The 13903-nt window shown below is 47.4% G+C and overlaps 1 protein-coding gene and 1 non-coding gene across 2 annotated transcripts; one reads left to right on the forward strand and one right to left on the reverse strand.

Annotated features, from left to right (window-relative positions):
• The first annotated feature begins 721 nt into the window (after positions 1–721).
• TRNAG-GCC lies at positions 722–792 on the forward strand. The gene has a single exon. It is a non-coding gene; the product is annotated as a tRNA-Gly (tRNA).
• Positions 793–802: 10 nt separating this feature from the next.
• Positions 803–3742, reverse strand: LOC124683829 (dehydrogenase/reductase SDR family member 12-like). Its single transcript, XM_047218270.1, has 10 exons — positions 3610–3742; positions 3432–3493; positions 2896–3015; positions 2704–2803; positions 2513–2593; positions 2292–2341; positions 1985–2135; positions 1381–1437; positions 1175–1296; positions 803–1064 (listed from the first exon to the last, which is right to left on the reverse strand). Exons 1-10 carry the CDS (start codon positions 3622–3624, stop codon positions 848–850), a joined length of 975 nt encoding a protein of 324 aa, XP_047074226.1. The 5' UTR covers positions 3625–3742; the 3' UTR covers positions 803–847.
• Between the last annotated feature and the right edge of the window lie 10161 nt (positions 3743–13903).

Genomic DNA, 13903 nt, shown 5'->3' on the forward strand with positions numbered 1-13903 from the left:
CTCACCTAACAAGGAGATCCTATACAAGTCTTCCCCATGTTTGTGTGGGCTTGATCCTGTTATTATAGGTAATAATTGTAAATTTACATATTTAATCTTACCTATACTATTATTTTTAAAAGTCAAACTTGATAGTTTGACTAAGTTCTTACAAAAAAAATCATTAAGATGCAAAATAAAAAATTAATATCATTAGATACATCATGAAATAAATTTTTATATGACATCTACAGGATATCATATTTGTTGATAGTTTTTTTAAAAGTTGTACAAACTTTGCTTAGATTGACTTTTTCGAAAAAAAAAAGCCTTATTCATTAAAACGGAGGTCTTACCATGCTCATGAGCAAAACTTTACGGGTGTAAGTTCGGAGCATTTATAATTAAGCTGCAGTGCAAAAGAGTTGATGACAACTTCATGCGAGGTAAGCTCAAAATAGTAGTTTATGTGAGTCACAGTCTACAAATAATGGTTAAGAACAACATAAAAGAAATAAAAACACCAGTTACCATAGTATTATAAAATTAGGTAGTAAAATAGTAAATTATACTGTAAGAGGTACAGTAAAACAGTATTATCATCCACCTTCATGCCAAAAAATACCTTCATACAACGCCCTCGTTCCACAGCAAATCAATCACAGGTAGTACACTATTGGTGGACAGACTAAAACCTGCTCTCTTAATGTGAATAAAAACAATGCACAAACTGGACAACAAGGCACCAGTGGTCTAGTGGTAGAATAGTACCCTGCCACGGTACAGACCCGGGTTCGATTCCCGGCTGGTGCAATCTTTTTGCTTGTTCATCAGAGTTAACATAGTCACCTTCACTTCAGATAAAAACTTATGGGTTTGCAGGGAGGCTACAGGCGGAGCAAATGCTATTAACAATTGAACCTATCTGACCATGGGATGATGCAGTCCCAGCGAACTTCAAATGTTTTTGCGCTTCAGCTCGGTCGAAGTAGAAAGCACCTGGGACTAACTTCTCCTTGGGTTGCAGAGCCAACCAGACCACTGTGTCGGCGCCTTCATCGTTTGATCTCAGGTTTCCTGATAGCCTGATATAGTATTGATGGTAGTTATGCAAAGATGAAACCTCATATTATACCATCGATACTACAAAAGATATATTGACCAAGAAAGGGAGTTAGGACAGCTGAAGGCATACTTCTCTGAAAGTCCAGGCAAGCTCTTCGAAACTCCAGGAGTATCAGCCCATCCTGGATGCATCGAGTAGAAACCGACCCCCTTGTTGCTGTATTTCTCAGCCCACCATTCTGTGAGTGCAACCTGAGGGAGTTTCCAACATCATGTTAGTTTTACAGTCTCATGTAGACTAGAGTAGAGGGAATCCAGATATCAAAGTTCACAAACCTGAACTCTCTTGTTTCGAGCATATTGTTTTGTCCCATCAAAGTCGCTTTCGCTGTACTGTAGTCCAAAAATATTAGTGAGAAGGGCTATCCCGTAATCAGAGATAAATGCAAACTTTTTACAGGTCAATTCTTTTACAGGAACAACCCATGGTTTATGTTTATATACATAAATATAAAGACTGCAATAGAATCATACTGACAGAAAGTGAGAAAGGCAGCAGCAATCAGACTAAGCTCTTCCTAATAAAATAGTTCATTTTTGGCGACCATCAATCCAGAATCTGGATAACTGGGAAGTGCTCGAGTATTATTCTAAAATGGATTACACTCGTTAATTAATTGAGAACTTGATTTCTGTCCAGGACTACTTTTAGTCTTTATTTCTCCAGGTGATCACTCTTGGGCAGTCCCTGCAGAACAAATTTTCTCCTAGACGTGGAACTTACAGAAGCATGGGGTTTAGTTGCTCCCCACGTCACTTATGTAGTTTGAGGTCTTCACGCTAAGTTATGTTTTATTTGTACACTTACATTTCTGCATTCAGCTTACATACAGAACAAAATAGGGTGAAATCACCTAAGAAAGTAATGAAAGAGATATACCTGTAAATTGTTGGTCAGTGGCTCAGTGTACATCCCTCCCGATGCAACTGTAATGACACGAGCATCAGGTGCTGCTTTTTCCAACAATGGCATCACTAGCTCTGTTAAAGTGTATGGTGCTGCTACATTCACAGCAAAATTGAGCTCCAACCTATTTTTTTAAAAAAGCATCAGATTTTCAGCTGTGAAAGTAAACAGTTATAGCATGATAAACGCTGGATGCTTAGGAATCGTATATGGCAAGAGAAGTTTGAGTATAACCAGGCAAACAAATAAATAAGCATAATGATTACATAGTATAACATACCCTTCCGGTGTAGTCGAGCGCTTGTGCTCTAATAGACCAGCATTGTTTACCTACAAGAACAAAGTATCTGTTATATTTGTCTATTCCACCAAGTATTAATGTGATTCTAGAGGAAACGGTGATGGATTATCTGATCTTAATAGAGATGAAATGAAGCTACATCCAGGGGTAAGAAACAAGAAGTGCAGAATATTTTGAAGCTGCAAAAGTGCAAGGCATACCAGGACATGGAGTGGCTTGTCCATTGAAGAGAATTTCGTTGCAAATGATTTGACTTCATTAATAGATGAAAGGTCACATATCTATGAGACATTAAGTAATTGTGGTGTCAGTTTTCCCAAAATTACCATCGAACATCAATGTGAATCGAACAATCTAGGAAAAAACAATGTTGATTGTTGAAGCACCATACCTCCAGATGAACATTTGTATTGCCGGTTTTAGATCTTATTTCATTGAGAGCGGTCTCCCCCCTTTCTTTATTACGGCAAAGCATATAAACAGTGGCACCTCTGGTAGAATATAAAACAATGCTTTTGTGAAATCACATATTAACAGGTGTTCAAATCATCAAAGTAAAAAAAAAAAGGGAATAGGTTCATACCGAGAAGCCAAACCCTCAGCTGTAGCAAAACCTAGGCCAGAATTCGCTCCAGTTACCAGGCAATTTTTCCCATCCAACCGGATCTTCATATCCTCCTCTCTAAATTTCTTGGCATGTTCCCTAGGTAATTAAATTAGGTTGAACATGAGAATACAGGATCTGAATCGAGACGAAATGAAGCTACATCCAGGCATAATTGTGTCGACAATTAAAATCCTTCTATCCAGTAGAATACTATCCAAAATCGAATCAAAATGAGCTCTCCCTCTAATTTTCATGAACGCAAACAGTTCAGGGTTCAGGGTTCAGCAGCTCAGAAGGGCTCCTGGTTCGTTCACATTACGGGCGAGACAATGGTATTCCCAATTACTGTGACAAATTCAACATATGACGCGCTCCGGTTTCGACGCGGATGGGGCAATTGCAAGAAACTCACATCTACCAACGGATACACAGCAGCGCACTTGCGCGAAATCACGCACGCTACATCAACCCAAAAGAGAAAGTGCGAGAGGATTGGGCGGAATTGGGCTTACACGAAACCGGATTTGGTGAACTGGGTGAAGCCGTAGACCCCAAACGCCGCCGTCCTCCATGCCTGCGCCACCACAGCAAAAATTTATCCACATGTACAGAAGACGATGAATCTTTGTGCTAGTTTACCCGCGGATCAATGGTAGAAGATGGCAAATCGAATTAGAAAAAAACCATTACCTTCTGGATGAACATATTTTCCTCCCCTCTTTCAATCCCTATCTCCCGCGGTCTTCTTACTCTGGCGACGAAATATTGCTTCGCCTCGGGGCCAAAAGGTTTCTTCTTTCTTGCGGAGCACGGGGGCGCCTCGCTGGCCGATTCTCCGCCGCGGGTGATGGCACCTTTGCTCTCCCTCTCCGGCACGGTGCCGCGTCGTCGGAGTTGCTGTTGGGCTGGGCTGGGCTGGGCGGTCTCGTTTCTGATTTTTGTTGTTACAAAAGTTCAGTTTGGCCTGCAAAAGAGTTCAGGTATTACAGTCCAAGTAGACCTTACGTACGTATGTGGCCGTTTTCTCGTTTCTCGTTTCTGGCCGTTTTCCTTTTTTGGGTCATTTTTTCTGTTCTGTTTCTGTTTTTTCGTATAGGATTTGAAAATATAAAAATTCAAAAAAATGATAAAAAATTATAATTTGACATTTTGTAATTTTAAAAATGTTAAAATTTGAAAATTGTTCAAATCTAAAAACTGTTCAAATTTGAAAAAAAATCAAATCGAAAAATGTTCAAATTTGATATTTGGTTTGTTCAAAAAAAAATATTCAGCTTTAAAAACTATTCAAATTATGATTTTTTTGAATTATTTAGATTTTGAAAATCCGTTCAAATTTTAAAACTGTTTAGATCTAGAAATTGTTCGAGTTTTAAAACTGTTCAAATTGTTAAAATTTTAAAATTTGAAAAATAATATAGTTTTCCAAATACGTTCAAAATATAGAAATATACATTTTTTAAAACAGCTCAAGTTTCAAAATTGTTCAAATTTAAAAACTATTCAAATTTAAAATATTCATATTTCGAAAAAACCTCAAAATTTAATATTTCTATACAAACTAGATTATGAAAAAGAAAATATTAGTAACAAAAAAGAAACAGACAAAAAGAAGAAGAAAAAAAGAAACAAATCGTACCTGAGGCTAATGGGCCGAGGCCCAGCCTACCCGACCTGGTCGCTGGGGTGTGCGGCACCCCCGCACGAGCCGACCAGGTCGGCGTATAACGGTTCCCTACGAACCCCCAACCCCCGTAAAACGGTTCGCCATGAAATGAACATATATAAGAGTCAACTCCATTTCCTTATAATTATGTCGCGATAATCTATTCTTTCATGAAGAGTTCCGGCTTAAAAACGCACACTCTTAGAAGGGTTAGGAGACATCATGAACAAAACTTGGCATTTGGAATACAGGGAAAGACATGTTTCTAGTTATGAAGGAAACAAAGCAAATTGCACATTCTATTCCTTTCTAAGGAGAAACTGTGAAACTCATCTTTGGGAAACTTCATTCGACCAGAGGTTTATGAAAGATGCGGTTACAACAAACCTGAATATCAACAAGAGAACATATAAATCAATCTCAGTGCTAATCCTACAGACTGTACAATCAAATATTTTACATGGGACAATTCTGATTTCCTTTGAAGATTTTACAGAACTTGCTACTTTTTTGCTAAAATTTAAAAAGCACCATGTTATTTTTTGCACGGATCTCCAATGGAGAGAAAATGGAATTAAACAAGGCACTATCAATGGTGTTGTGGCACCGACAGTATATATGCATATTGTTTAGCACAGCGGCTATATCTGTATCACTTCTGTCTTGGTGGATGATTCAAGCTACTCCAACAAATAAAATTTAATGCACTATTATATTGTACTATGACAATAAAAACATATAATCAGAGCTGCTACCAAATAAAGCACCAGAACTCGCATGAGGAAAGAAACTAATATTATTACCCGCCTATATATATTACATCTCTACTGCAGCATGCCGCATCTGGTGAGGATAGGACCATACTGACAAACAAATTGACTCAACTTACTTTCAACATCACGGTGTGGTGATCCTACTATGCTTTTGCATAGAATCCTCGCTGACCCGTACATCCATGCTAAGATTACGAGGCACCGGGAAGTAGGCTGCCATTCGTGGTACTAGAGATACTACTTGTTGCTATTCAGCCACTATTTGCGACACATCAGACGAGTATGACCGCAATTTATATCAGATCATTAGCGTCAACTCACCCATTTCCACGTAACGAGATCAAAATGAAATAAGATGGAACCGCTACCAAGTTTCCTAGAAACCTCCAAACCACTAATAAGTGATTCTCCATGAAATGATCATACATAAGAGTGAAATCCGGTAACAAATATGTAAAAGATAAGACACTAACTCCTCAGGCTAAACCAACTGACTCCCCTTTTTGTAAAGGATTCATGCGAATGAAGGCTTAGTTTCTAAATCATGGCTCTTTTCGGGTTGGATTTGGGCGGTTGGTAAGATTTTGGGAAGATGCTTGACTCGGAGAAAGGGCTCTACCAACTCAATATCAATCATTATATAATATCGTTCAGTACAAGAATGTATTGGTTCGTTCGGTTGTGTCATCTCGACCACTGAATATTGGGTTTCGGAGATCTCTTGATGGAAATAAATGGGATGCGTGGATGCACCTATGCAACCGGTTAATGGCGGTACAAATTAGTGATGAACCATATAGATTCGTTTGGAATCTAACTAAATCTAGCATTTTCACTGTGAAGTCTATGTATGAAGACTTAATGAACTCCCATGATAACTTTCCTGCTAAATATTTATGGAAACTAAAACTACCATTAAATATAAAAATATTCATGTGGTTCCTACATCGGAAGGTGTTACTCACTAGGGATAATCTAATTAATAGGCAATGAACGGGAAAGCAAGAAATGTTGTTTTTGTGATGCAGAGGGATCAATAGAACATATATTTCTTTCATGCCCGTTGTCAAAAATAGTTTGGTGCATTGTCTTTAGCACTTTTAATATTCCTCCTCCAACCAATATTAAAAAATGTTTGGAAATTGGTTGAATGGAGTTGATAAAGACACTAATGCTAGAATACAGATTGGTGTATCAACTTTATGTTGGTCTATTTGGAGAAGCTTAAAAATGTGATTTTTAACAATGAAAGTTCTTCAAAAAAAAATTGTAGGTTATTCATATGGCCATTCACTAGATCCTAGATTGGTTCGTCTTGCTCCCGAAGAATCAGCGGGATCATATGGTTATTGGATGCAACCAGGCTGGCTGGCGGCTTTCTAGGAGATTGACGGGTGCATAGCTTGTGCTTTTTCATTGGTGGTGCTTGTGCCAACCTTATGATTTCGCTGGAGTTGTAAACTGTCCATACCGACTTTTTTGATACTTTGCAACAAAAAGGCTATGTGCATCTCTTGATGCAGAAGCCGTTGTTTTACCCCATTTTGGAAAAAAAAGAATAAACTCCATTTCCTCATAGAATAAGAGTCAACTCTAGTTTTTCCTCCTTTTTGTGGTGATAATCTATTTTTTCATGAAGACTTCCGGCTTAAAATGTACATTCATAGTAGGGTTAGGAGGCACCATAAAGAAAACTTACCATTGGAGTATAGGACAAGACATTTTTCTAGTTATGAAGGAAACAAAACAAATTGCACATTCTTTTCGTTTCTATGGAGAAACTGTGAAGTTCATCTTTGGAAAACTTCATTCGATCGACCATAGGCTTATCCAAGATGCGGTTAAAACAAACCTGGATATTAACAAGCATAGAACCAAACCATCATCTTCTCAACTAGAAATTGCATATGTAGTGTACATATAAGTCGATCTCGGTGCTAATCCTAGCGACTGTACAACCAAATATTTTACATATGACAGTTCTGATTTTTTTTTAAGATTTTATAAAAACTTACAAGTATTTTTTTTTTGCCAAGATTCAAAAAGAGAGCAACAAGTTTATTTTGGCAAGCGTCTCCAAAGTAGAGAAAATTGGATTTAAAAAAGGCACTACCAATGGTGTTGTGGCATCCTACAGTATATATACGCATATTATTTAGCACGGCAGCTATATCTGTATCACTTCTGTCTTGTTGGGTGATTCAAACTACTCTAACAAATAAAACTTAATGCACTCTTATATTTTTCTGTGGCAATAAAGATATATAATCGGAGCTGCTACCAAATAAAGCACCAGAACTCACGTGAGGAAACTAATATTACCCGGCTATATATATTACATCTCTACTGCAGGATGCCACATCTGGTGAGGGTAGGACTATACACGACAAACAAATCAACTCAACTTACTTTCAAGACCACGGTGTGGTGATCTACTATGCTTTTGCATAGAGTCCTTGCTGACCCGGACATCCATGCTAAGATTACGAGGCACCGGGAAGTAGGCTCCCATTCGCGGGAAAATGCGTGGTTGAACCGACTGGCATTTGCTCCGGTCTATCAACGGACAAGCTGACTTCATGATTAACAACCTTCTCAAAGGACCATCTGTGTATTGCACGTTAGAGACGGTATTAATACAGGGACATGTGCATAAAAGGAATCACAACAGACACGTAAATAAAAAACCGTTGGCCCACCACGACCATCGTCTCATCAATCATCAGGAATAGAGTTCAAAAAAAAAAAAAATTATCAGGAATAGGCTGCATCCTCTCTGCCTCTCTACCGGCGGTAGGCACTCTCTCCCTTCTCTTCCAAGTGAAGGGTTGACCTCTAAAATTCGGCGTGGAGACGGCGAGCAGCGGCGGGAGATTTTTCGGACTGGACGGAGGTTCTCCACTCTCCTCTCCAATTTGTCTATGCACCCCACTGTTGCCGTCTTCTCGTCCAACCATCATCAATTCATGGCATTGAGGAAATGAGGAGCCTCGCTTCCATGGCCGCCGTGCTCGCGCTCCTCTCCGTGGCAGTGTACGCGCTTTTTCTTTCCGAGCAGTCCGCCGCGGAGCTCGGGTGGGTGGAGCACCCGGCAAGAATGACGGGTCGTTCAGCCTCTTCTGGGTACTTTTTTTTTTGTGTGGCTTGCGATGTGTACTCGAGTGGAAAAACCGGCCGCCTCCTTCCAATCGAGGCGGGGATGGACGCCGGCCACCGTGGCTCTCCCGAGTCCCGATCTCCTCGATTCCTGCTCCATGGCTGCACCGCGCGCCTAGAGAAGATGTTGGCGGGCCCTGACCTTCCTCCACCGTCGGGACGGGGGAATGAGATCCGGTGCCCCGACTGAGGCAGGGCACGGATGAACAGTACCGTGCCCTGCTGCCTTTTCTGCCCGTTGGATCAAGAACCGATGGTTGGATGAACGTGAACAGGCGCATGCTACAGGGGACATCTACAGTGCGTATGCTACAGTATTTTGCTACAGTGCATCGTCCACAGTACCTCCTACAGTGACATCCACAGTGCATGCTACAGTGCAAAATCTGGTCTATTCATTTTCGATCCAACGGCCAAGGCAGCAGGGCACGGTACTGTTCATCAGTGCCCTGCCTCAGTCGGGGCACCGGGGACGACGCCCACCTCGAGGCAGCCAACGAGGCCCCAGGTAGGCGCTAGGCGCTAGGCATCACCTCTGTCCGAGACGGGGACACAGGCGATGACGATGAGCTCGGCCATGTAGCCGCGCGGCGGTGGACCATGGGACGGCGCGGCCCGCTGCCCTGCCCGCGTAGGCATGGAGGCTTCGATCGAGACGACGATCCCGGGTCGCCGCGTAGTCACCAACCGCAGCCGAGCAACTCGGACCCCGACCATGGTGCCGCGAAGGTGTGTGCACTTCGACCTCGGCACCGCTGCGCCTTCCCCCACGCCTTCGTGCACGCCGACGGCGCCGTGGAGGTGGTCGCCACACCACGGGCCCCGGCGGCGCGACGGGGCGCGCCAAGGAGAACGCCGCCGCCGCGGTCCTCAACCTGGCATTCGTGCACACGTACTGCCGCAGGCTTGGCCGGAACGCGTCCGTGGTGGAGAAGCTGGTGCTACTGGCGCGCGCTGACCCGGCGAGCACGAGGAAGGAGTCCTTCGAAGGATGCACTGCCCGCGCTACTGTCCGCCTCCCATGGGGATGAGAAGAGCGGCGGGGCAAGTCCATGGGGCGGACGACGACCACCTTGAGGCAGCCGGCAAGGAGCCAAGGACATAGGCGCCGACGACGAGCTCCACCGTGGAGCCGCGCGGCAGTGAACCATCGGGACGGTGCGGCCCGCTTCCCTGCATGCACGCGCGCGGCGGTGGACCATCGAAGAGCTCGAACTGGGCTGCAGTAATCGCGCAGGCACCCCTTTTTTTAATCATCCCCTCTACAAAGTGGACCCATACGGATGTATTCTGCTCTACTTTAAACAACGATACGCAAACTATCACCTCCAGTAGTGGGCCCTACTGACTTTTCAGGACCAATCAGAGACCGAGTTAGTGCAGGTTCACATACCGCCGGGTTCTGAAAGTTCACTCTTCGCGGTACTAGAGATACTACATGAATCTACTCAATCTCTATTGGCACCACAGCAGGTGAGTAGGAGCACCCTGCCATCCACGCCAGCTTATCTTTCGTGGCAACATGCCCCAAATTGTTGACATGAATAATGTGAGCTTAATGTTGACCAAGATACCCGTAGTTCCACCTATCAACCATGACGAGTACCACCAGGTCTTTCTTGCCAGCGAGCATGGCCCCGCAATAAGTGTTGGAACCAGGGCTGGCCCATAGGGCGGGGCATAGGGGCGCTCGCCCCGAGCCTTCAGGAGCAAGGGCCCTGGCCCATGATTTTTTACATACTTGATATATTTATACTTGTACTTAGGCTGTAGAGCGATTCTTAAAGATTTTAAAGACCATGGATCTTTCAAATGTAAATATTATTTTATTTGTTATTGCATTACTCTAATATTTCTCTTGCCCAATACTAATATTTTTTAAGTCTTTCGTGTGTGATGGATATTGTTAAGAGGCCAGACCACCAATCATGCTTAAACTTTAAGTAATATATACAAATTTAGCATAAACATATATCTTTTAAAAAAATCTATAGTAGGGGGGCAATTGCCCCCTGCCCTACGATAACTTCACTATTGTGAACAAGGGGCCCTTGATATCGTTTCGCCCTGGACCTCCAAAATCTATGGATCGGCCCTAGTTGTAACGGGCCGATGAGGTTATAACAAGGACACGGCGTTCATCCATACTGTATTCACGATGCGGCAGTTGGTAGATAATGTTCTAATTTGGCGTTCTTCCATGCCGCACGGACCTTCCTGGTGCTGCACAAGTCTGGAACTCCTTTGCCTCTTTCAAGTTGAAATTCCATTCTTGGCTAGCATTACGGTGGCGGTGTTGGACGACTGATCGCCTCATTCGGCGCGGTTTGCCCTCGCAGGTCCTCACTCCTCTGCCCTCTATGCTCTTGGGGGCGGGCGAATTCCTTGACCACCTCACGCTACAATGCACATAAGGGCATCTCCAACCGGCTGACCCAAACGGACGCGCTGGGCCGTCCGTTTTGGGCCGTTTGGGTGGCCGAGCAGACACGCGGACAGCGGCCCGCGTCCGTGTGTCCGTTTGGGTCGCGCGCTGCGCAACGCGCGGACGCAGTGCATATGAAATAAATGAAACAAAAATCAAAATGAAAAAGGAAAAACAACAAAACATAAATTTAAACTAGTTGGTAATTAAACTTAGCCCTATTTTGGGCAATTTTTACACAAAAGAAAGTCCTATATGGGCTTTAAACTAAAAAAAAACCCTAGCCAGGGTTTGCAAGCAGGCGGTGGCCGCCGGCAGTACTACCCCCAGTAGTACTCGTCGTCGTCGGCGTCGATGACGACGAGGCCCCCCGGCGGCGAGGCGCTCGTTCCGCTAGAAACGCCGGAGGGCGGCGGGACTCCGGCCGGGGCGACCACTCGCGCCCTTTCCCAGCCGGAGTGCGGGTTCGGCGGGCTCGCCGGCCTCGCGCAGCCGCGCCCTCCGCGCGGACTCCTTGCGGAGCTGCTCCTCCTCCTCCGCCCGGAGCGCGGCCTGGCGCTCCTCCTCCGCCAGGAGCGCGGCACAGCGCTCCTCCTCCTCCCGGAGCGCCGCCTGGTGCGTGTCCTCCTCCTGCCGACGCGCCATCTCGAGGAAGGCCCACGCCTCCGCCTGGGCGTTCTCCTGGGCCTTCCTGGCCTTGTCCGCCAGGGCGGAGGCGCGCAGCGTCTCGGCGAGGAGCGGCCATTTGGCCAGCTCGTCGAGGTCGCACCGCCGCGGGACGCCGCGAGCGCCTCCCTGCAGCTCCGGGTCGTCTTCGTCCTCCTCGCCGCCGGGCCTGCGGCGCGAGGCTGCCGCCGGGGCTGCGGCTGCGGCTCGTCGATGTACCAGGCCGCCGGGCGGCGGCCCGCCCGCCTTGCGGTGTGCGCGGCCGCGCGCGAGGCCGCGCCGTCGCCGACGTGAAGCACGTGTGCCGGCGCGCATCGTGCTCCACCTCGAACCACAAGTCCCGGCTTGGGACTTGCGTCGCCGTACGCGGGGTCCTCCCGGAGGTCCGCCGGCAGGCCGCGCGCGGCGCTCCGGATCTCCGCGACGCGGGCGCGGCCTCGACGCCGGGATGGGCGGCACCGGAACCCGATCTGGGCTCAGGTGCCAGCCGTGGGGGAGGTGCACGTTCCCCCACGGCATTGGGACGCCGGCGTCCCAGAACATCTGCGCCACCGCTACGGTGACGTAGATCCGGTCGCGTCTGGGCGTCGCCGACGGCCCCATGGCGAACGCCGGCGGCGCGACTGGCCGGCTGCTGCCGGCCTCGTGGTCGTTGGCGGACGGCGCGAACTCACGCTTCGGGGCCATGGCGGCGCGTAAGCTTCCGAGCTCGCGCGTGCGGCCGGAGTGGATACCGGGGACCGGATAGGGACAGTCCCCTCCCCGATCCACATTTAATAGGACTGGGGCACCGACATGTGGGCCAGCCAGGCGGACCAGGCGGACACGCGAGGACGGCGCGTGCCATCCGCGGCCACGCAAACCCGGCCTAGATTTGGGCCGGGTTTGCGTCGTTCCGGACGCCGCGGCCATCAGCTTTTGCGGTGCGTCCCCGCGTTGGGCCGCATTTTTGTCCACCTCGACCCAAACGGACGCGCGGGCACGGTTTGGGTCGTCCCATTGTTTAAATCTTGGTCAAACCGCCTGGGATTTGACCTGGGATTTGACCAAGACTCAATAGCATTTGGGTTGTCCTCTTTGGACGCCTTGGCCTTAGCATTAATTGCTTACCCAACATAGCACCATTTGACCAGATGTTGCACGTGGCTCTCTTGACGACGGCTGACGCGAAGCGGTTGAACTCGGTCATCATCATCTTGACCATGCGCTCGATCTGGCTGGAGCGTAAGGGCATCTCCAACCGAGTGATCCAAACGGACGCGTTGAGCCGTTCGTTTTAGGTCGTTTGGGTGGCCGAGCGGACACCCGGACAGCGGCCCACGTCCGCGTGTCCGTTTGGGTTGCATGCTGCGTCCAACGCGCGGACGCACCGCATATTCGAAGAAATATCAAAAATAAATTTAAAATGCAAATTTAAACGAAATTTGATTAAGCATATGCCCTATTTTGGGCAAATTTGTACATAGCCCTATTTTGGGCAAATAACTAACAAAAGAAGCCCTCTATATGGGCTTTAAATTTAAACTAAAAACCCTAGGCTAGGGTTTGGTTGACGACGCGGTGGCCGCCGATGCGCCGCCTAGTCCGTGTGGGCGTCGTCGGCGTCGGCGTCGACGACGTCCCCGGGCGGCGAGGCACTGTTGTGGCTCGACCGCGCCGGGGACTCCGGCCACGGAGACCACAGGGCCTCCTCCCAGGGGGAGTGGGGGTCCGGAGCCCGCCGCTGCTCCGCCGCAGCAGCACGGAGCTGCGCCTCCCTCTCCTGCCAGGCGAGGCGCCTGGCCCGCTGGAGCCTCCCCTGCTCCGCGCGGCGCCTCCCCTCCTCCGCGCGGCGGCTAGCCTCCTCCTCCATCGTGGAGGTGCGAATGGCCGCTTCGAGCTGCGGCCATTGAGCTTCCTCCTCCACCACCGATATAAGCAGCGCAGCGCGGAGGTCGGGGTCCTCCTCGGATGTGGAGGCCGCCGCGGTTCCCTCCGGCCCGCAGCGCCGGCGGCGGACGCCGGCTGCTGCTGGCCTCGTCGTCATTGGCTCCGGGAGCGAACCGTCGCATCGGGGCCATGGCGGCGGTTGCGCTCGTGGAGTGGAGTGGGGACTGGACTGGAGGGACAGATCCCCTCTGAAAGTGCATGGAGCCCTCATGTGTGTTTTTGGTAATTAATGACAATCCCTATGGACTAATGTTTGCATTGAGTTATAGGAGTTGTCCGTAGGCAATTCTTGAACCATTTGTTGGCTTCAAGGTTGCAATAAGAAGAATTTGATGAAGGATATCAAGTGTCAAGTATGTCTTGAAGATG

Source organism: Lolium rigidum, chromosome 1 (genome assembly GCF_022539505.1).
Source record: "Lolium rigidum isolate FL_2022 chromosome 1, APGP_CSIRO_Lrig_0.1, whole genome shotgun sequence".
NCBI lineage: Eukaryota > Viridiplantae > Streptophyta > Magnoliopsida > Poales > Poaceae > Lolium > Lolium rigidum.

Bases quoted from the DNA above. Each gene is read 5' to 3' on its own strand.
- LOC124683829 (XM_047218270.1), bottom strand. The intron at 2,804-2,895 runs GTATGAACCTAT...ATATTCTACCAG, and splicing joins GCTGAGGGTTTGGCTTCTCG to AGGTGCCACTGTTTATATGC. The intron at 2,594-2,703 runs GTATGGTGCTTC...AATGTCTCATAG, and splicing joins ATACAAATGTTCATCTGGAG to ATATGTGACCTTTCATCTAT.